This window comes from Vigna radiata, chromosome 8, assembly GCF_000741045.1.
Source record: "Vigna radiata var. radiata cultivar VC1973A chromosome 8, Vradiata_ver6, whole genome shotgun sequence".
In the NCBI taxonomy this organism is placed as follows: Eukaryota; Viridiplantae; Streptophyta; class Magnoliopsida; order Fabales; family Fabaceae; genus Vigna; species Vigna radiata.
In genome coordinates, this window is record NC_028358.1 from 39832109 (window position 1) to 39855672 (window position 23564).

Sequence of the window (23564 nt, forward strand, 5' to 3'; positions counted from 1 at the left end):
GGTAATTTAATGAAATTATATTTTATATATCCTCTTTTTTACGTTACTTCCATCTTTTCTTTCTAATGCACATGTAAACAATCAAAGAGATAATAATATTATTTATAAATAATAGAAGCATTTAATAAAAATTATTTTACCCTAAAAGCGTAATATGGTTTTGGCAGTAGTGATAAAAGAAATGGAATTGAAGTATAAGAGAATTTGGAAAATATATTTTTAGTCTTTTATTTTGTGCCATCAATTCAATAAGTCAATAATTGAGTCTAAAACAAAACAAAGGAAATGGAAGGAAGCAGAAATATAATGCAAAGAGGTGGGACCCACTTAATCAATATACCATTTAATGCATATAATGATCAAGGATTAGCTTTATGTTTGGAGATGTATTTAGTTGTACAAATCTAATTTACAAAACACCTGCCATGCTAATCATGTTCAGAGGGTATTTTAGTCAAACAACACAATACCAAGGCAATGGGTAATGGTGGGGCATATAGTAAAATTGGTGGATCATAGTTTTATTTATTTATTTATTTATTTTAAAGTATGTTTACTTATAAATAATTATTATTAAGCTACATTTCTGTAGTTTCAAGATTATTATTAAGATTATTATTACACTGTCCTAATATATTAGGTTTTTAGAAAATAAAAAATCATTAAATCCTGAGAAGAATTACAGTTTTTTTTTTTAAACAAGTCTTGAAATTATTATTTTTTTCCAAAAAATAAATTCGTAATTTTTAATTACGTCAGTTTTTTCAAACTCGACCTTTGATTTTAAAAAGCTTTCATATATGCACTCGGTTTCAATTAAAACCAAACAAAGATGATACCAAATATAAAATGGTTGTGTGGAATAAAATAACGACAAATTATTTATGAACTTAAGTTGAGCAAAATCATGTCATTAGCTTAGATTGATATCTTGATTGTTGATTTTACTTCTAAAATATGCAGACCATCCAACTACATATATATATATAATGTGTGTTTTGAAATAGATAAAAATAAATAAATAAGATGCGCAATAACTTTTTCATTTAATAATTTTACATTACATTCGAATTTTCTGTTTACACTCGAATAAGAAGTTATTCGACAAAGCAATACTTACGAGAATAGAAAAATATATTTTTTGGAAGGGAAAAAAAAGAGCATATGGCAATCACACAGTAGATATTTATAAATCATAAAGTAAGGAGTTAGGACCACAAGTTTGGTAATATATATATGTATTTCTGTGTTTTCCCATATAAATTATTGTGGGTGCAAATTTTTTTCTATATATTCATTCTGGGGATATTGTAGAAGACCATCGAAACAGCCAGAATTACCTTTTTTAGAATGATTTAACATATATTGATCTTGATTATTAAATAGAATAGAAATACCTACTGTTTTAACTTATTCAATGAAAACGAGTTCAATTTTACGAAAGATCGATAACTTGGACATAGAAAATGAAAATCGAAATTCTAAAAATAAGTTGTCGAGACAGATGGGGAGTTTTAAATTGAATAAAGTAAATTCCAGAAGGCATTTTGGTATTCCCCAAAGAAAAAAATAAAATAAAATTAAGACAGAAGCACACATGAATATGTCTCTCTTTTGTTCAATGAACATGTGAGATGGAATATCTGATTGGTTAATATTAAGTGTGAATAAAGGATAGGAAGTCGTGTACAAAAGTAGGCATCTCATCATAACATTTGCCATACCCCTTTTTTCAATACTTTTTCTCCCTTCACCTTTTTTTTTTTTTAATCTTCATCTCTCTCTTCACACTTCCACCATAACCACATTGCTTCACTTACAAAACATCGAAATTATAAAAATTTAATTATTTTTCAAATTATAGTTATTCTCACTTCAAAAATCTAAGCTAGCTAGAGAGAGAAGATGCCCTAGAAAACATTTTGGTATTTTATTAACACCCTAACGCATATATACCATGAGTGTATTTTGTGTCTGTATTATTATTATTATTATATATACGTGTAATATTATATTATATGTAATATAGTTGGAGAGGGTATGCATGATCGACAACAGCACCCTGCAGTGGGGAATAATATAATTGGATGCAATATCACATAATGCAATGACATTGGCAGCTTCTACCAGAAATTTATTTTCACCAAAGTTGTGATGGAACATGTTGACTATGTTATGTGTGAGTTAACGCATATTCATATATGCCATTATATTGAAAAGCGAATCATGCCAGTACTTAACAATATGTGCATACCAGAAGATCGAAAGAGATATATACTGAAAAGAAAAGACTAACAACATTCAATCAATGCTAATCTTTCTTAATAATCTAACTCACAAACCCAATACTCTAACTCTAACCAATGCAGACGCTAGTGCTATATATGTCTTTCAAAAATAATGACCTTATAATCATTGAAACTAGATGGAGGAAACAACCTCATCACATCTTTCAACCAGTAATCATATTTTTTTCCTACTAGTCATTGTATGCTATAAATTTCAATTCGAATCATTGGAACTTACACATTTTCAAGCATATATAATAAGAAAAAAAACTCACCCTTTTTTGTTCTCGGTACAAGATTTCCTTTACCTGAACTATTTACATGTATTCCCACTCAATAATTTACACTTACAAGTTCCCACATTAGCTATCTTAAATTAGGGTTTATTCATGCACAGTATTTTAAAGTTCAGGAGGTTTTCCACTGAAAAACTAATGTTCAGATTGGTGTGAATAAAATAATGGTTATATTCAAGTTAAAGTTCTGTAGTTATTAATTTATATGTTTATGATTAATAACTTTAGTTTAGAAGTAGCCAACATGTAAACAGAAAGTTTGGGAAGGATTTACTTTACAAGCAGGGGCCATGTATATGCACTCAACGTTGTCTGCAGCAAAGTAACTGTCACTAATATCTGGAGTTGAAAACTACAGATATGAACTGTAACTTGTATATTGTAGTTATTCTTGCATAGGAAACATTGAAAGAGAATAACACGAACTGAGAGAGTGAAACTTGATTCTATGTAGTAAAATTTCATGGATTTCTTGGTGTGTGTCAGTTTGTGTTTTACATATGAGAAACATGCTTCTGTCAAACCTTGTGTGGTAAAAAATCATTACCGCTTTGATGGTAGGGATAAAACCCCACCTCATTTTTTGTTTTCTAGCAATTAATTTGCCTTAAAAGAGCAATTAAAAAAAAAAGAAAGAAACTGCATACCGACCCTGAAGACAGGGAAATTACTGAAAATAGTGGAAAATTGGGATCCATTGTCACTTTTGCAGTTGCTGAGACAGCAGCAAAATAAATAAAATAAAAACCATAACATATGCACTCATTAAATACGTAACAATTTATGGATCTGGATGACTTTATATTTACAGGACCCATATGAGAAAAGTTTTACATGTAGACAAAAGGTTTACTTCACATGGGGGGTGCATGTGATGTGAATGTACACTTACATCTTCTGTCTACCATGTGGATTAACCCTTAGATTTATCTGTCACCAGCTAAGCAATCCACCAATCTGATGCATATTTTTTTCTTGCCCCCCTCTTCCTTCTTCTCTCTCTCTCCCCTTCCTTCCCTCATAATCTTCTCCAACTTAATTTTAAATCTTGCAAATCACACGCATGCTTTTAACAATATTTAACAAAATGGTAAAGTAGGGCTCAATGCATCAAAGGGTTACCATGAAATTATTGTTTCATTTTGGAGCAGGCCTGAATGGGTTAAAACAATGTTACCATTATCCTTTAGCTTTTCTCAAATTTCTCACGCATGTCGAGATCTCTTCCTATTTTTGTCAACAACAACCTGCAAATTACTCATACAGGTAGCACTGTTATATAAAGTAAAAACAAAACTATCTTTTTACGGCAGATCAATTAGATAATTATAATTTAATTTTCTTTCTTGTAAACTGCATATTATGCATTAAAGATTGCTTGATTTGGCGTATAGCATCTGGTATGAAGTTTGGAATATAGAGTAAAGAAGTGAACGGAGAAAAAAGATGGTGGTGAAGAGTAAATTGCAAGCAATGATAACCATGTGCAAAAGATTTGGTCCTTCATAATAATTTTATTTATTTATTACAGCCCTTACTTACAAGCTACAGTAAAATTATTCCTCCAGGTCTTGTACCGTAGATTCATCGGAACGTGGAACCATGTGCATATTGCACGTAGGGTCATAAACATAATCCTCTGCGATCCCAATGTAACTTATTATTATTATTACTATTACCATTTCTGGGAGTAGTAATGAATGCTTTAACAAAGAAGATTGTTTTTCTATTAGAAATCATAATGGAAGTGTGTTTCTGATAACTTTATATTAAACCTTTTGATTTGTGATATCATAGTCAGGTATTTAAAGACTCGTTTCTTGATATATAATAAGAACAATTAAGCAGTCTCTGGTGTTGGTAAACACTGCTAACCCTAATTAAGAAGCATAGTTATGAGAAGAAGGTCGCTGTAAATGGGCCCCATGTGGGCCCGAAGAAAGAGGGCACTCAAAAAGCCCATATTGAGCAATGAAGGGTGGGAGGGCCCATGTCCCCACAAACAACAATTTACAAGAGGGGAGAAGAAAGGGAGAGTACTACGTAACAAATAAACACATCCTTTCACGTCCACTTCATGGCTTTTGAATTTCTTTAGTTTATCAGAATTAATGGCTTGAGTTTTTCTTCCTTCTCCACTTCTGTGATGTAAGTCTGAAATGGATAATGGATAAGCATGTGGCAACGGACTTTATATGAGTGTGTTTCGCAACTCTTTCTTCCTTATCATCCCAACGGACCACAAACCCAAAACCCCACGCACTCCAATAATATTTATCAGACTAATACTTACAGATATATATATTTCCCACCCAATATTTAACATCAACCATCACTCCTACTGCCAAACAACAAGGATATATATAGATAACCAGACTCTCTCTCTCTCTCTCTAAATATATATATTCTTTCATGGTCTTTATCAGGTCATAGGGGATGCAAACAAAACACAATAAAAATAAAGTTGAAGCAAAAATAAAAAAAAAGATGCAAAAAGGTGACACTGTTTTTGAGCCACGTCTAACTTTAGTGCCGCCATTGGTAGTGTCTTTTTAAATTTTTTTGTCGTCGCTGTTTAACACACATTTTGATAACGAAAAGGGGGTGCATTTTAAATGAGTGGAATTGTCTTCTTATGGGGATTCATTAATTCCAGTTATGTGGCCTCTGGCATCAAATTAACATCAGAGAAATTGGATTTCATTTTTGGACAACATGGAGCTACTGGATCTAAAAAATTGCTATGTGCATTAGACTTATGGCTTCATTATTTCATACAAGAAAGTCTGGTCAACGACTAGGTAAAGGAGACCACCTGAGTTTTAGTTTTGGAATAATGTATATTATTATTTGACTACTGTCTGCTGCCTTTGACTTTTGCATTGGCTTGTGCACAAAAGTTTTAATGGACGTAAAACAAAACAACAGAAAAAGGGTTTGTGAATAATATAGCTACAGGGAAGTGGATATGTTATTATTATTACATAAAAGCATGTAATATATCATTTAGAGATGGAACTTTTAAACTAAGTGTAGGGATTACAACTTTATTGAATAAGATTTTGAGAAAAAAATAATAATCTTATATTACGAATTACCATGCAACGGTTAAAAATCATACCAATGGAAACTTTCGTTTTTTTTTAACTACCTACCTTGTCATGTTTACTTAAATTGGATCTATTTTGTCTTATTAGTTCAGTTTTAAGGTTTTGGAATGATTTTATGATGACTTGACTTGGTCAATATAAGAAGAATTTACACAATATACAAGTATTTAGTCTGGGTCTTCAGTCTTTTAGCTTTCTTTTGAGATTGTTCTAACTATTGGTTTTGTCGTCATCTGAAATTTCATGTATCGTATTTGTATTATCAAAAGAAAATAAAATTTTAACACCATTTTGACACTGCACACGTGTCAAAATGTGGTTGGACGATTTCAAATTAAAAAACAAACTTTGGTTTTAACACCGTTATTAAAGAAGTCTTCAAAGGTTTAGACCACTTACATTTTTCTTTTACCGTTATTATTTTATAAGGCCTTTTATCAAATATTGTCACATAATATTTTGTGATCATTAGCATAACTTAAACTAAAAAGTTCTAGATTTATAGTACACAAAAAACATGGGGATTTGATCTTCGAAACAACCTTAAATCACACCCCAACATATGTATCACGAAGTGGAAAGTTTCACTGGTATTTATAGAACCAACATAAATGTTATGTGACGCTCTAACAAAACGATAAATTTTAATAGAAAACAATAATAGATGGACCAGGTTTTCTACAGACTTTTCTATGAACAACAAAAAAATGTTGATAGGTATGCGTTAGAGAGTTAATTAAGTTGATGTTTCTGTAAGAAATGTCATAACTTAGCCAAAAAAACGAGACATGCAGTGAAAAAATCAAGACATCAGATTAAAAGTCGCATATATGTAAAAGGACATTCTGTTATTTATTTATTTTTCTCGTACATTGTACAGTGATTCTTATTTTGAAATTTCAAAAAACAAAAGGAACTCAACAGGACGACACAAAAATAGTCCCTTCTTTGAAATTGTATTATGTCCATTAAAATTATTAACAAACTATATTATTAACATGTAAAAACTATTATTTTTATTATAATCTTTGTTAATAGTTGAAATGGTGACGTGTGTACTCTTGAGTCAAAAGAACCCAACTTTGTCGCTTATAGACTTGAAGAAAAATAACTTAAATGATGTTTTTGTGGAATAATGGTGAATGGGTGTGTTTGAATAATTTGGAAGAATGAGAGGATGATGATATAGTTTTATTTTAATTTTAAAAATATGGGTAAAAGTATTTTAGCATTTTATAAGTTAGAATTATTGGTAGAGACAAGCATATAGAACAATGATTGATGAAAAGACAAATTATAGTTTTGAAGGAAAATACTAAGCAAGATCGTCAACAAAAAGAAAGAAGGGTTCATACTTTGAAAACGAAAGTGAAAAGAAAAGAAAAGAAAAAGAAAATAAAAGTAGTGAGAAAGTCATGTCAATATGGCACGCTCCACCCCGCGGCCGTGGCGCCCATACTGCACCCTTTTCTCTCGCAACAATCAATTTTCTGTAACGTTCATTTTACAATAAATATAAATTATAATTCATATATGTATATAAATTATCAATATGTAAAATTATCTCACAAACAGTTTAATCAATCGTCTTAAATATCCTTTTTCATTATGTAATTACTTGTAAGGCTAACAATTACTTCACTGTATTGTAACTGTACGTATATATTGTTTTAATTGTTTGTGCCATTTTTCAAAATTAAATAATAATAAAAAGTAATTTAGTAGTTGATATTCACATGTGATAAAAAATTATATGTTATGTTATCTTTTTATGATAAATTAATATACAAAATATATAAATAACTTATTTATATATGAGACAAAATTTCGATTCAATGAACGATTTTTAGTTAAACTATCGAATTAAAAGTTATTGAATAACACGAGTTTTATATAAATATAGATTCATTCTCATCTGTAACTAAAAATTAACACACGCGATAATACTTGTTTATTAAAATCTTGATTTTATTAATAAAAAATTATAATTTTATTTTTCTATTCAAATGTTACTTTCTTTGGATATATCCATTATTGAAGATAAAAGTCAACTAAAAAGAACACATTTGCTTCTGTTGAGATCATTATCCTTTCTTTTATTTGGGGGAAGACGAGCATTATGGCAGTGAGATGAATGGGTGTGCATATGTTTCTTTCTTTTAACTTTTAAATAAAAATAGGTTTAAACCTTTTTTTGGTCCTTAAGTTATTATGAACGGATGTTCAGTTTAGTTCCCGTTTTTAGAAATGTAAACCTTTGGTTCCTAAGTTATAAAAAATGTATCAAATGAGTCATTTTTTTGATGTTCATGGTCAAAGTACAAAGAGCAATCTAAAGTGTTGTTATTATTAAGAAACAAATCAGAGCAATCTTAAGATGTAGCAGTTGTTAAGAAACAACCAAAAACAGTATTTCAAGTCAAAAAATGATTCATTTGATACATTTTTTATAACTGGGACCAAAAAATTTACATTTTTAAAAACGGGACTAAACTGAACATCCACTTATGACCAAAAAGAGGTTTAAACCAATAAAAATACTATCTAATGAAATGTAAAGAGATAAATAATGGTCCGGACTTTAAAACACGAGAAACAATATGCATTTATAATCTGGGCTTCCAAAATGTGTTATTTTGTTTTTAAACAAACTGGGCCTTAAATTTGAAAACAAATTACTGTATTATTATAAAAATAATATTAATAATAATAAAAATTTTAATTTGTAGATATTAATTATTTAAATTATTGTATATCTTTCTTCTAAATTTTAACATTTTTAAGTTAGAAAATTTTTATTCTATATTTTATTTTATTTTAAGTCAGACAATACTTTATTATTTTTTGTATAAATATTATTATATTTCTTAAATAAATTAAGTTTCACTTAAAAAAATATAAGTATCTAGAATTAATATATTATTATTTCATTTTTTATACGATTAAAAATAATTAATTTAAATGAAATCTAATAATATTGTTAGTGTTGTTTTAAAAATAATTTCAAAAGTAATTAATAAAAAATTCAATTTTAATATAAATATCAATATAAAGCTTTATATAAATGACAAATTTGGAGAGAAACTCTATTTTTTGGAAAGAAAATTGAGATTATACTGAATAAAAAAGATTTTAAAAATTGAATTGAATACAAAATAATAAGACTTGTTTAATATGTGACATTATCCAATTACGTAATACTAAACAATATCATATATCACACGACGAGACCTAACAGATAACAATTAACAAAAAGTAAAAATAAAAACAAATTAAAAAATGAACTGATACTTGGCATGTCTTTACCGTCATTTATTAAATAAAAAAAAAATATCTAATTGGGTCAATTTTTTAAAATATAAAACTTAATTGAAAAAAAATACAAAAATGAAAATCTACTTGTAACTTTTCCACATAAACAAATGAATAATCAAGCATTTTTAATACTATCATTAATTTCATTTCCTTTGCAAAAGTTGGTTAAATTAATTAGTATTATTTATAATTAATCTTAACTATGTCATGTTAACGATTTGATCAGTAAAGATAAAAATAATATGTAAAGTTTGATGGATGATCTATAAATATTTACGTTAACGCTTTTTAATGATGAAAGCAATATTGACTGAAAGTTTTAGGACCATTGATCTTGTCACTTTTTTGGAGCTGTCTTTCTCGGTGTGTATAAATTACCCACTAACTTAAATCACGTGCATTCATTCTGTGGACTAAGATATGAGAATGAAAGTAGTGGGATTCTCACTTTCGCATTCATAATACAAACCAAACAATTTCTTCAATTTGGTAAAAATCACTTTCTCATACCAAACTACCATTTCTTTTCATTGCCTCAAATTTAACCTTTACACTCTTTATTCACTTCTCACATTTTTGCATTTTCAAACTCAACCTATCCCCAAATCCATTTTCAGAACAACAATCATTTTTTTTCTTGTTTAAATGTAAGACAGACAAACAACAGTATGTGATCATGTTTTGATCCTAATTAAGATTCTGATGTCAGAAGATATTTGATCCTTAAATATTTTCTCATTTTAATAAATTAGTATTAGTAAGTATGCAATAACCTACAAGTAGGAAACAAGTTCACCACCTATTGTATTGCTTCCTCGATTGGGACTTTTCTCTCCTTTCTATTTTTCAAGATCAACCACTGAAACTATCAATCCAAGTTCTTGATTTCTTGAGCATCAGATAATAGACCAGTAATGGGCAAAGACAAGTGTTCTCATGATTACAATTTTGATGGACAAAGTATTCTCACAAATTCAGAACATCATTTGTTGCAGCCTAAGATAAACAAATTCTCACAAATTCAGAACATCATTTGTTGCAGCCTAAGATAAACAAAACAGAAAAGTCCTTACGAGGTTGCAATGATCATAGGCTTGTGCAAGTTTCTGTCAAACATAAAGGCAAATGCAAATCTATTCGCATAAAGGATTTGTGTTCGTTACTCAAACATGTTGGATTTGTGTTCGATTAAAGAATGTGATAGAAAAGCAAGAGATTATGAAATTGGCGTCAAGCATCTAAGCAGACTTCGAATCNTAGAAATGATCTGCTATATTTAATGTGTAAAATTGAGTTCTTATCAGTTAAAAGCCATCTCTGCATATAACAGACAAAAGACATATCATGAATAACATTTGTAGAAACTGAAAATCATAATTTTGTCAATTACTACACTAGTAAACATCTTTCCCTTGCATTCATTGAGCCCAACATAGCGCTGAAGTACTGATGGAAACTGTTTTATATTATAAAATAAAGCACTATTTATTAACTAGCTCCAAATAAAAGAGTAAGCCACTAAAAGTAGGATATTTATATCTATATTTACCTACACTGATACGAAGAGAATCTTTCACAAAACTATTCAATACCACCACCAAAACCAAACAAACTTTCTCTTGACTTTCTTGTTTCACATTCACTCACTCCCTGCCAAAAGGGATTTTTCTTTGGAATTATTTTACTGACATTTACAGTTATTTTCACTCAAATATAAAAGTACATAGGTCAGATATGGGTTGGATTCAACCTTCATACACAAAATTCACACAGCAAAACATTTCCACACTCCTCCCACATCATTCAAGGGCAATCTTTCTCACCCACAGTAACAACACATACCCACAAAAGGAGTTCTATATCTGAAGACGATGATTAAGGAAAATTGAATTAAATGATTCAATTACTTGAAAACACGTTCCATTAATTTTCAGCTTTGAATGCTTCCTAGGATATGGCCTAGATACTTTTGGAGAAATATCTGCAAAAGTAATCTTAAAACCTTTTATGCACTATGTTCCCCTCATATCAAGAGAGCAATTTAAATACATTCTACTTTATTCATTCTTAGAAGAAAAACAAAATAAATCCAAAAAGGACTAGTCTTTTGTTTAGAAAAAATGAAGGGAATAATTGCATAAAAAAGAGGAGATAAGACTGAGACATTCGTAGAGATATGCATGATCCACCTGATGACGGTGTTTGACTTCTTGGATTGATAGAGTTATCTCCTTAATAAATCAAACTTAGAAGTTAGTCTATGATGGTAACAAAACAGAGAAAAACGAAATAATAAACATTAAACTATAATTTAGTTTCAATGCTTTAACTACTTTAAAGAATCACTGCTTGTTGAGTTCCTCCAAAGATGAATTTATTGATACAGTTAACCAAGACTGACTGACTATGATATAACCATAAATTACAATATTCTTTTTGTGATCACAAATATAATTTTTTTATGAATTGGGTTCATTAATGAGAAATTATAAATGTATCTCTCTTTACCAATATAATACATCTATACAATATATTTCACAAACTTTTGTTCACGTATCCAAAACATATCATGTCTTCAATTTCAAAAATTCTACTAAAGGAATTAATTGACAAATCTTCTGATAAGGATTTATAGGAGAGAAAACTAAGAAGAAAAAAATTAAATAAACTTCTCTAACTTAAAATTAGTTTGAAGTCCTTATAGATTAGTCCAAACAGACCCCAAGTATCTAACTTCATCATGAGTAGGGTAAATAGTGAATTGGATAAAAGGGTGGCCAACAGCCGTAGATTCACATTTTATCTTCATTTTAGTAAATAATTTTTTTATCACGTAGTTACACTCGTATCATGGTTTACACTCACAGTATACATGAAAGGGGAAAAAAATCACATATTCCATCCCCTTATGGAGTTGAGCTTAATTTCACAGTAAGTTGAACATAGGATATTTTACCCTAAGAGACGCAAAGCATCATCAATACACCATTTATGAAATATTAAATACACTTTACATCACATACCCCGACAGAATAAATGTCTCCATGATAAATTAATTCACAAGATCATTCTACACACACAAATGGACTAAAAAGTACAAACATAAATAGTCGTTGTTCTCCTTGCTAAAAAGATCTCACTCTTATAGATAGCATCAAATTCAAAGACAGTTTTTAAAAAATCCTCAACAAAGAGAGCTGGATTATAAATTATCAGAAAAAAGAAACTTGTTTTTAATAATAAATTAAAATGAAGACAATTAGAATTCAAATTATAACTAAACCAGTAAACAGAAATACAGTGAACAATTGAACAAAAGAATTCTAGGTCACTAACCTAATAGTCTAAGGCTGTAAGCTGTAAGCTTTTACCAACATTTGAATCTCGACATAGCACCAAAGCTTTTAGGCCAAGTAGTCAATAGTTTGATCCTAGGATACAAGTATTTTCATAAGTAACTTTCAGCACAAGTCAGGTCAGTGATTTGTTTATCCTTTAAGCACAAAAGGTTTTTCTATGATGGACATGTCAGAGATATAAAAGTATTTCCATGTCTACCTAATCATTGACTTGATGAACAGGAGTTTGATCTTAGTAACCAATGTTTTATACCTTTCTAAGGTTAAAAAATCAAACAATAAAGCAACAAAACTATATATAATATTTTCTCTGTAAGACTAGTATGCTTCAAAATTCAGACTCAATAACATGCAATGTGATAACGACTAAATAGGATGGAACTCTGCATTATCTACATATGGTTTATGTTTGTGTAATTGAATGAGATAAATTGATGACACCATTAATGAACTTTGTAGCTTAAGCAATTTAACAGCGAGCACAATTTCATCACAAGCAAAGATGGCATATATTTCATAAAAGGAAAAAAACAAACTTCACCCTCTTAAACCACCTTATATACTTATTTCCTTCACTAAGAAAATTCCCCTCAAAATCTGAGTACTTCACTACAGCCGAAGACACAGAGCTTACAATGACACAATACCATAACTCTTTCCACCTACCATTGTCCAACCCTTTAAACTAAATGGACAAACTCCTACAAGCATAGAAGACACAAAAGATTCAAAAGAAGAACACAAAAACCAAGATTACTGTTTCAAATGTTACTGACTTTTGGCCAATGTAAAAGAAATGTACTTTTCTGCATTAGAAACATGTCACATACATCAGGAGATATAGCATTTCATTGCAATGTATTATTTGCATAAAATGCTCTGACTATGTGAAACTTCCATCAATGTTTCTAATGCAATTCCTAAAAAGCTCCTTCAATTTCTCACAATTCCTAATGAATTTTCCCAATTTGACCTCTTCTATTCTACGTTGCAATTTTGAGGAGCATTTCTAGGGTGTTGCCGATGGCACCCAAGAAAGACTAGAGTTCAATGGAGAAGTAAAGCACAGAAGAAAAGTCAATGGGGGATGAGGGGGCGCCAATGGTAAAGAAGAAGAAGAAGACGTCACTGGCAAACTTCTCAAGTGCAAACCAGGAAGATTAAGTGAATCTTGCACATGGAAGATGAAATGAATTGTGGCAGTGGAGCTAATCTTTTTGAAGACGAGATCCTTTGCTCCTTCATTGTTGCTCAATTCCATTCCATTGTGCAATCGCTTCTGTTGCGTCCTTGCACAAGTGAATGAAATCTTCCTCCACTGGTGTTTCTTCCTTGCAAGAATCTTCAGTAACTTCTTCCAATCTATTGTTGTAACATGCGTCAACTGATCTTCTGTTACCATAATTCACTTCTACCTCTTTCTCTGCTTTTACCGCAGAATCACTGCTCTCTCCAAGAGAGAGCACTGATACTCTATCAGAATTTTAAGAGAAGCAAGTGACCCCAAGTTTATGATCAGTAGACATGATTTCAACAATAAAAAAAAATATTCTCACTATATTAGGGACATGAATGATTTCAAAGAATGAAGAAAACAAATAAATAACCAGAAGAATAAATACAGGCTGTAAGATAAATGGAAGGACGGACAATTAATAATACACAGTCTTTGAACATAGGCAGCAAAACTTCAGTAGAGTCTAACCCTTATGCACTACTATTGACAAACTTAAACGGTACAAGCAAGAGGAAAAGTTAGATTTGCAAAGTTCCCAAATCAAAAACCCATACTTTGAACTAAAAAAACAACTTACCAAAGACAGCAAAAGAAAGGAAAATCGAGCACCATGCATGTAATGTAATTGCTACAAAGCTTGCGAGGGTGCTGACCTATTTAAAGCCAGTGCTCATTTCCTTTCGCTTAAGTTCTAAAGTAATACGTTCATTTTCAAGCTTCATTCTTTCATTTTCTAGACTTAGCTTCTCCAACTCCCGATCCTTTTTCTTACTAAACCTCTGCCACTTGAATCTCTGTTTCTCTAGTTCCAGCATCTCAACCTGAATCTGTAGTTTTTGTTCCTCTAACTGAAGTGAGCGAGATTCAACCCATTGCTTCTGTAACCAAGCTGCTCTCATGCTTTCAGGTAAAGCTTGATTCACATCAGATTGGACCATCTGCCCATGGGGATACGAACTTCTGTTGTAGTCCTGACAATTTAGAGAATTGCCAAAAGTATTACCATCTTCTTGCCCTTGGCCTTGCTTCAGTTTCTTCACAGGTCCACCTAATGGTGCATATATTCCTCTACTATCACCATGAGAAGCACAATTCTCTTCAAAGTCATCATGATCATCAATTTCCACATCTTGATCATCTTCGCCGTGATCGTCATGATGGGACCTTCTCATATCATCGTTGTCATGATCATCCCTATTTCGCAGCGCTAACTGGAGTGAACGTTGCAATGCAGGATCATGGGGTAAATGCAATCTGTTACCATTATGGTAAGAACACATCTCCTCATAGAACAGGTGTTTTGAGCTTAATATTTTTCGAACATCGTCCTTTTCTTTATCAGAAAGAAAATCTATCACATCCAACAGAGCGGGATTTTCAACAACCTGACAAGAAGTGCCTCTCCCAAGCATATCGTTAAGCTTTTTATATCTTTTATTCAGATCATTGAATTTATCCTCGCATTGCTGAGGTGAAACATGATAACCCCTCTCAGCCATGACCTTGGAAACAGATTTCCACTTACCCTTCTTCTGTAATACTGCAAACTTCCTTCTTCCACTGCCACCGCCATCAACAGTCACATCCTCACCAATATAAGAAACAGCTGTTATCAGAAGTCTTACCATCTTATCAGTCCACTTAACCCGCTGCCAAGGTGATCCTTTCTTCCCTCTACTAGCTTCATGGTGACAATCAACACCATCCTCGGTAAAGCTCGGCTCGTCTTCCTCACTCGCTGAGTTTTTGCTTCTGTTTTCTTTACTAAACTCTGTCATTGAAATAGTTTGGTCACAGTTCTGCAGGGTTCCCATTGTAAGAGGGAAAACATCATGAACTGTGGAATGTACAGAAGATCCTTGACGCGGATGAGTTTGATGTTGGTGCATGGCATGTGGATGTTGTGCTTGATGCTGAACCCGAATTGATCCCGGCAAATCAAAGCCACCGAAAGACGTCCCACCTTGAATTATACTTCCCTGGGGCAAATTCCCTTCCATTGCTTCGCACAAACCACAATCCAAATCAGACCAATGAACCCATTAGACCTCAAATCCTAGCTCCAACCCAATTTCTTTCAACCCTTTTCACACTATCTACATATATTGAAAGCATGCAAACTATTCACACTCCATCACCCAACAGCTTCTTCATTTTCATTTATTACCCTCTTGATCTTCAATTAAAAGTAGCCACCAATTTAACAGGGATAAATCTATCTCACAAACATCATTTCACAGAGACCAAATCTCAAATCCACACACATAAAAATAAAAACTAACACGCCAACTGAGGGGACAGTTCCAGAACAATACCCAAATGCAAAACAAAGGAATAGGGTTCAAAAAGTGCAGAAAAACAGCATCAGAAACCTTCAAGGCTCATCAAGGAAGCCAAGTACTTATCTGTTCGAAACATGCAAAGAATAGCACGCCCAGAAACCCAAAAAGACCTTCATGCAACCCATCCCAGAATCCACAACCGAAGATCACGGATACATCTCCTGTGAAGCAGAGCAAGAGTTGAAGGATGTGAAAACTGAAAAGAACCCCATTACAAAGGAAGAATATCAGGAAAACCAAGTGAAAAACATACAAGATGAGATGAGCCGTGTCATCTAATCTGTGAACCACCTTTTGTCATTTAATGAAACATTTCAGAAATGATCAATCAATTAATTGAGACACTAATTTATTCAACACTGGCATGGAAATGATGTAACAAACAATAAAGCCAGCAAGACCCTTATTTTTTTTTTTCTCTAAATGAAAACTAAAAATATTAGAAACTTTTTTTGAAGTATGTGTAGCATTAATTTTATTTAAAATTACCATTTTTACAACAATTTTCTTCACTTTCAATAATGGATAAGTTAATAACTCCAAATCATAATTTTACTTAAAAAATCAGACAGTAAACACATTACTAGAAGTGTGTATCATTGGCAACAATTTCCTTAATTTTTTTTAATAATAGATAACTTAATAAACTAAAATTATAATTTTAACTAAAAAATCATACAATAAATATATTATACTAGAAGTATGTGCCATACGTCAAATAGTTTAATAGTTGTTATACATATGATGTCACACTATGAAAAAACAAGAACCTTAACCGGTTCAATGTATTGGGAGATTTAGTGGGTCCTCCAAAGACAAGTTGGTGTCGCATTCGAAACAGTACACATTTTATATTACATTATACCACGTAGAATTTATTAGAATAATTGAAGATAACGCGCCAAACATATATTATAATGGGAATAAAATGATGTCGGACCTCTTTTTGTTGCAACTTGACTGTCCAAGATATCTAAATCTAATTTAATCTGGAACAAGTATAATCTAGGCATCAAACAATCTCATGTTCATGTATCTCTTCTCTTCTTTTCAGTTAATTTATTCATTCTCCCATATAATTTGAAGGGGTTGTATTATATATTATTAATCTGATAGTAGTATATTGTTATTGGAGGAAAGTGTAAGGAATCACAGTTCTGTTAGACCACGACAAAAGTGAAGAATTTTTTAGTAACACTGGAAGATGCATCATCTCGAATAGTATTGGAACGGCTGCGTGTGTTCTACACACTCGACCAATGACTTTACATGATTACAAATAGTTTTCAACTACATCGAAATGTAAAGGGAAAACGAATGTGTCTCTAATTTTATTCTAATATACTAATATAATATAATTTTAATTTATTTGATAGAGTCAACAAATTTGTAAAATTTAAAATTAAAAAAAATAAAAAATAATATATATAAATTATTTCTAGAAAACAATATTGATGAATAGAAATAAGAAAATGAGTTTTTTTAAGTTAAGTTTGCAGAGAGGACCATAATTTTTTTTTCTTAAGAAATAGAATTGTCATAACTAAAAAGTTGTTTTCCAATGTTTTCAAAGTGTATTTTGTATAAAATGTACAAGTATGCACATATTGTAGGAAAATTTAAATTTTATAACAAATAAATTGAGCATCTTTCTAGTAAATGATACTATGAAAGAGAACTGATGACTTTGATTAGGAGAGAATAATTCAAAAATGTTATAAAGAAATATTAGTGGAGTTTCTAGTTATAAATATTTATAATTTCTAGTTTAATAAATAAAAGTGGATAAGTTATTTATTATTAAAAGTAAAACTTGAAAATTAATTAATGTGATCTATAAATATTTTTACGGTGTGTTTCTAAATAAAAAAAATAACTAATAAAACTATTATCCATCTTCTCATTAAAGAGATTTTAATTTTTTAATTTAAAGATATAGTAAATTTTAAAAATTTCTAAGTATATTTTCTACTACTTAATAAGCAAATTTGATTATGGGTTATAAATTATTACATGTCTCAGATCTCACATGTAATAAATATATGTGTCCTTGCATGTATACATATATATTTTGTTAGTATTTAGTTTTAAGTGGCAAATGCATATGTTCTAATATAGTAAATAATAAACATTTATTGTTATATTAAGACAACAATAAAGTTATGGTATTTTTATCAAACACTTGACATACATACTAAAATACAAATAATAGATATATACTATATTTCACTCTCATATGTACTCTATGAACTTAATTTTAATTTTATATTAAAATTAACTCACAAATTTACTCAAATCTTAATCTCTTAACAATTTGAGCCTATGTTTCCTTCTTCAGCTCAATCCTTTAAATTCTTAACAAACCAATATGCCTTTAGATCAATAGTATAAGATTGCTAATAAATCATACTTTTCAACACCTGAAGAACCAATTACAAGTCATGGTGATCAAGTAGTCATGGTGGTCAAGCCATAATTAGAATTAAACGTGGAAACAATAATACAAACAATTAAATGGAAAAAACATGTGTGTAGTATAACTGTCCAATCAACCATAAACTGAGTGGTTAACAAGCCTTTAGATCTCACAAGAACTGCTTGGTGGACCGGTCGGCCAAATCATAAACAGAGTTAACACTAAGTTTGACATTACTGTTTGGGTTGTAATTAAGTCAACATTGATCAAAAGCTCACCCCAAAATCTATAAATATAGGTTTGATATTCGGGTAGTTGGTTACTTTTACTACGCATTTATTGCTAGCACTTTCGGATAAACGTTGACTTTAGCATCGTAATGCTTTTTACATATAGCACCTTGGTCAGACCGAACGACCGAGAGAGGATTAGAGATAAAACGTTGACCTAAGTTTGGAGAATGAAGACTCTTTATCGAGACAAACTTAACATCGACCCATGAAACAATATGTATTAACAACACAAATATATAAAAGTTTAGTTAATTATATCTAATCCCACCAAATAAGCTTAGTTCTCCGTTAAAGATAACTTACAAAATGGAATAATAACAAGGGAAGAAAATAGAACCCAAAGTAGATAAGGACCATCTTCCAAGGTTCCCAAACGCCTACCCCAAGCATCAAATCATGTTTCTTTTTTACAGATGGCCTCTGGATTGCCTCCATTTCACAACTCCCAACCACCCAAGGGTCATTTCCAAATTTAGAGCATTATATTTTCCTCTTTTTATATTCATGTCTTGCTCCCTTCGCTCAAGCTAAACAATCATTGCTTCAGTGGAAATGTCATTAAGGAAGCACACCCTCTTTGGTCGATTCTTGCTCGGGCTAGACTATCCTCGCTTGAGTGGGAATGAGTTCTCACTTGAACTAGATTATTCTCGCTTGTTTTGCTTAGTCATATTGTTTTGTACTCACTTATTAGACACACATGAATAGATATTAAAGGTATAAATAACGTAAAATACTTAAACATAATAATTTACAAAAACAAGATAAAGTTGAAAAATAAATAAGATAAAAATTAAAGAATAGTTAATTTTATTAATGAAAATTGAGTAACATTAGTCAATTCTTACAAATTATTGAAATTGAAGAGAAACATGCAATATATACTCAAGAAACCTATCATCTCAAATTAAATTTATGAACATAAAAACTAATTAAATAAAATAAATTTATAATATTCAACTACGGTTGGCAAAAAAACCCATACCCGTGGGTATCAGCGAGTAAAATCCGCTTCGGGTATTTAGTACCCTCGGGTAAGAGGTACCTGCGGGTAGCAGGAATTTTAATACCCGATTGTTAACGGGTCAGGTTCGGGTATCACATTATTTGTACCCGTGGATACCGTTACTCGTTTGAAAAATAAAATTATAATTTTATTCATTAGTTCTTTTTTAACTTTTCAATTAGATTTTATTTTTTGATAATCAATTTTTTTTAAGGACGCATGATTGGAGAATAAAGAATTACTTTTAAACAAATACCCATTTCAGGGGCTCTAGAGTCACACTCAGGTTTGCAAACATCAAAAAAAGACTCACCTGTAGGGTTATATTTACATGGACCGCCCCAAACGACAAGAAGAACACCTTTGGGCACAGACTAACTCATTGGGCTAGCCGACGGGCTCGTTGGGCAAGTTTGATAGCATAAAACCCGAGAGTGCAGCTCGTTGGGCGAGTTAGTTGCTTGTTGGACGAGTTTAACAACCTAAACATGCAGTACTCGAATTGATGGGGAAATGGCTCGTCCAACGAGTTACAAGTCAAAAAGCATAGAATTTTAGGCCTTGTTGGGAGAGAATGAAGTCGTTGGACGAGAATGAAGTTGTTGGGCGAGTTTATCATCCCTAATAGGTGAAAGTGGATATTCAATATGTTTTTGCAAGGATTTTGATCATTCCTCATTCTTACACAAATATAATTACCTAAGATGCTTGGGAAAGGATTTTGGAGGTTGTGTGAAGTGTTATGAAGCTCTCCCTCTCCTCCTTAGGTTTCTTCCTTCATCCATGGTGGTTTTCACTTTTTGGGGTTGAAGAGGAAGATGAGTTGTAGATTAGATGTGTTGAGGCGAAGGGGAAATGGAATTGAAGCATAAAGCAACTGCCAAAAACCTTGGGAGCAGACTTGCATCTTCTCTTTGGTTTCCATTTCTTCCTTATCTTTTCAATTTGTAGAACCCTAAGTTTTCTACCATGGAAAGTTATTCTTATTTGTTGAGATTATTTGTAAAACATAGAACTCTTGTTTATTAAAAACTAAAAGTAAAAAAATACAAAACATAGGAGAACACATCAAACCGAAAATAAAAATTATACTTCACCAAACATAGACAAACTATGTCTATCCTGAAAAAAAAAATCTAAATAAATCTTGGAGGTACAACATTAAATCATATTTATGAATCAAAGTTAAAATAACTAAATTATCAACACAATAATTTCCCTCAATCATGAGAAACTTTGAACAACATATGTTTACAAAAATACAAGCATCAACATCATCTTCTCCTAAAATTCCAAAAAAAAATACTGAATTCAAAAAACCAAAATAAACTAAAAAATATCACTCTCCCACCAAAGTTTCTAAAAACCTTCCTACATTAAAGCATGTTCCTAAGCATAAAAAGCTTTCATAAAATCAACATAAATATAAACTTACATCCCTTAAAAAGCTGAAAAACTATTAACATATTCACGTCTACTTCCTTAAAATATACTAGTACACAAAGTTGCATCATTAATATTTTTACTTTGAACCATTAATATTCGCTTTGAACCAGTTAGCAAATGAAACCTTTTTATATTACAGTGCTGAATGAAATCACTTTACTATATGTGGTTTGAATATTAAAGAATTTAAAATATATATATATATATATATATATATATATATATAAATATATAAATATATATATATATATATATATATATATATACTTTTCATATGTTTTTTAGATTTTTTTTCTCAATCATTTATTAGTAGATGTTGATATTTTTAAATTGGTGTTATCGAACAATTTTTAATATATTTTAAATATATTATACAGCTAACATTCAAGCTAAACTTTTGTGAAAATAGTTGAACTTACTTTTAAAACATTAATTTACGCGGAGCATACTGAATCCCTAGGTGAAATTAACAAACATTTTTTTTTTTTTTTACTTTTTGGAACATTTTTTATCCGTAATAAATTTATATATTTTTTTCCATGTGAATAAAGAATTTGTCATTTGTCATTTGCAGAATTTTCAAAAATCTAACACTTTTTTTCAACAAAAATATATTTTCAACGAAAATATTTAACTTTAACCACTTAATATTATTTTCACATTCACACCAATCCAACCAGTTTTTTACCATACAGAAAACAAATTGTACAATTCCAAGCAAATCCATGAGTAGAATTGATTCAAAGTTTTTCCAATTGCAATTATTCATAATTTTCTCAACCCATTTTAAATAATCTTCAAGCATTTTTTAATAAGCCTACTAAAACAAAGTTCTCACGCTTATTAGCTAAGCAAATATCAAATACTCAAAACATTGTTTCCAAAGTTTATATCAACATAACCAGAGTTAAACATATTTCGATCCCAACTATATAATCCTAAACTAACCCTAATATTCAATATACCTTCCAAGTCTAATCTTTACTAAAAAGATAATTTTTCAATAATCATGTACTAATTTAAACATCCAACCCTTCTCATAGAAAAGATAATAATTTAAATAAGATATCTCAATTTAAAAATCTAAAATAATGAACTTATGAATAATAATTTATAAATTTATTATTATTATTATATATATATATATATATATATATATATTTTAATTTATGATTTAAATTTATACTTAAATTTTAATATTTAATTTTCTTTAATATATATATATATATAATAAAAATATATTTAATAATTATAAAGAAAATTAGAATGAATTTTATTAAAATTAATCTAATATTCTCGTATTTTAACTAGATTTTATTTTTCTTCTATTTTTTTAAACTTTAATGCAATGAATTTTATTAAATGAAATAAATTTTCTTATAATCAATCATTGTATTAAATTATATATTATGTATTAAATTTATATAATAATTTAAATATAATAAAATTATAATATATTAAAATGTCTAATAAAATATATATAATCTATATTTATAAATAAATTGTATTGTTATTAAAGTTTTATAATAAATTTAAAGTTACTTTAACTCTGAACTAACTTATTTAAAAAGAGATTTTAGATACTTTAACTTCATTTTACTCTCACTTGAAGAGATTTTTTTCTTATTTTTTTGTCTGACAGATTTTATTTAGTTGTTAACTTGATTTATAATAAAATTAAAAAAAAAGAAATTGATATATTTTAGTTTCTAAATTTTAAAAATAAATAAATATAATTATTTTAATATTATTTTTTATATTTGTCAAACATTTTTTAAGTTAACACTTAAGTTATTTATAATATTTGACTTCTTTGACATGTGATATAATTGGATTAAAAAAATAATTAATTTGTTTAAAATTTTGGATCAATATATTAAATTTTTTGACAAAAGAAATTATAATTTTGCATTGAAACGTACTTATTTTAAAATACATTCCCTTCTAATTTACCAAATTTCAAGTATTCACTAATTTTAACTAAGTTGGTCAAGTATCGTCGAACATGTTAGAAATATTTTTTTGATTTTACTGCTGGGCGTAAGTCATGGCATATTTATTTATGTAATTTTAATTAATTAATTAATGTTTAAATTTGACCATTGTGAATAATTTATTTATTTATTAAGTAAAACACAATAATCAAATGTAATAAGTTAGTGTTAATAAATTTATTATCAATAATGACGATTGAATGTTAGTTTACCTCTTTATGAAGAAAAAAGAAAAAGTAACATTATCTCTCTTATTATCCCATGACATATATATTGTTCCATCCAATGGTTAATTATTAAAACGAAACTATAGGAAGAAAAAATCTATTAGTAGACTTCCTTTAAAAAACATTATAAAAATGTGTTCAATAAATATAATTAAAATCAAATATAAAATTATGATAAGGGTTTTACGTCTTAGTATAGATTTATTTATTGATAAAATCCACTCGTCATAAATTT

The 23564-nt window shown here is 29.8% G+C and overlaps 1 protein-coding gene across 1 annotated transcript; it reads right to left on the reverse strand.

Moving 5' to 3' along the window:
• Positions 1-12817: 12817 nt before the first annotated feature.
• On the reverse strand, positions 12818-16317 carry LOC106772512. The gene is made up of 2 exons (XM_014658948.2): positions 16201-16317; positions 12818-16108 (listed from the first exon to the last, which is right to left on the reverse strand). The coding sequence occupies exon 2, from the start codon at positions 15603-15605 to the stop codon at positions 14259-14261; it is 1347 nt and encodes a 448-aa protein (XP_014514434.1). The 5' UTR covers positions 15606-16108; positions 16201-16317; the 3' UTR covers positions 12818-14258.
• Between the last annotated feature and the right edge of the window lie 7247 nt (positions 16318-23564).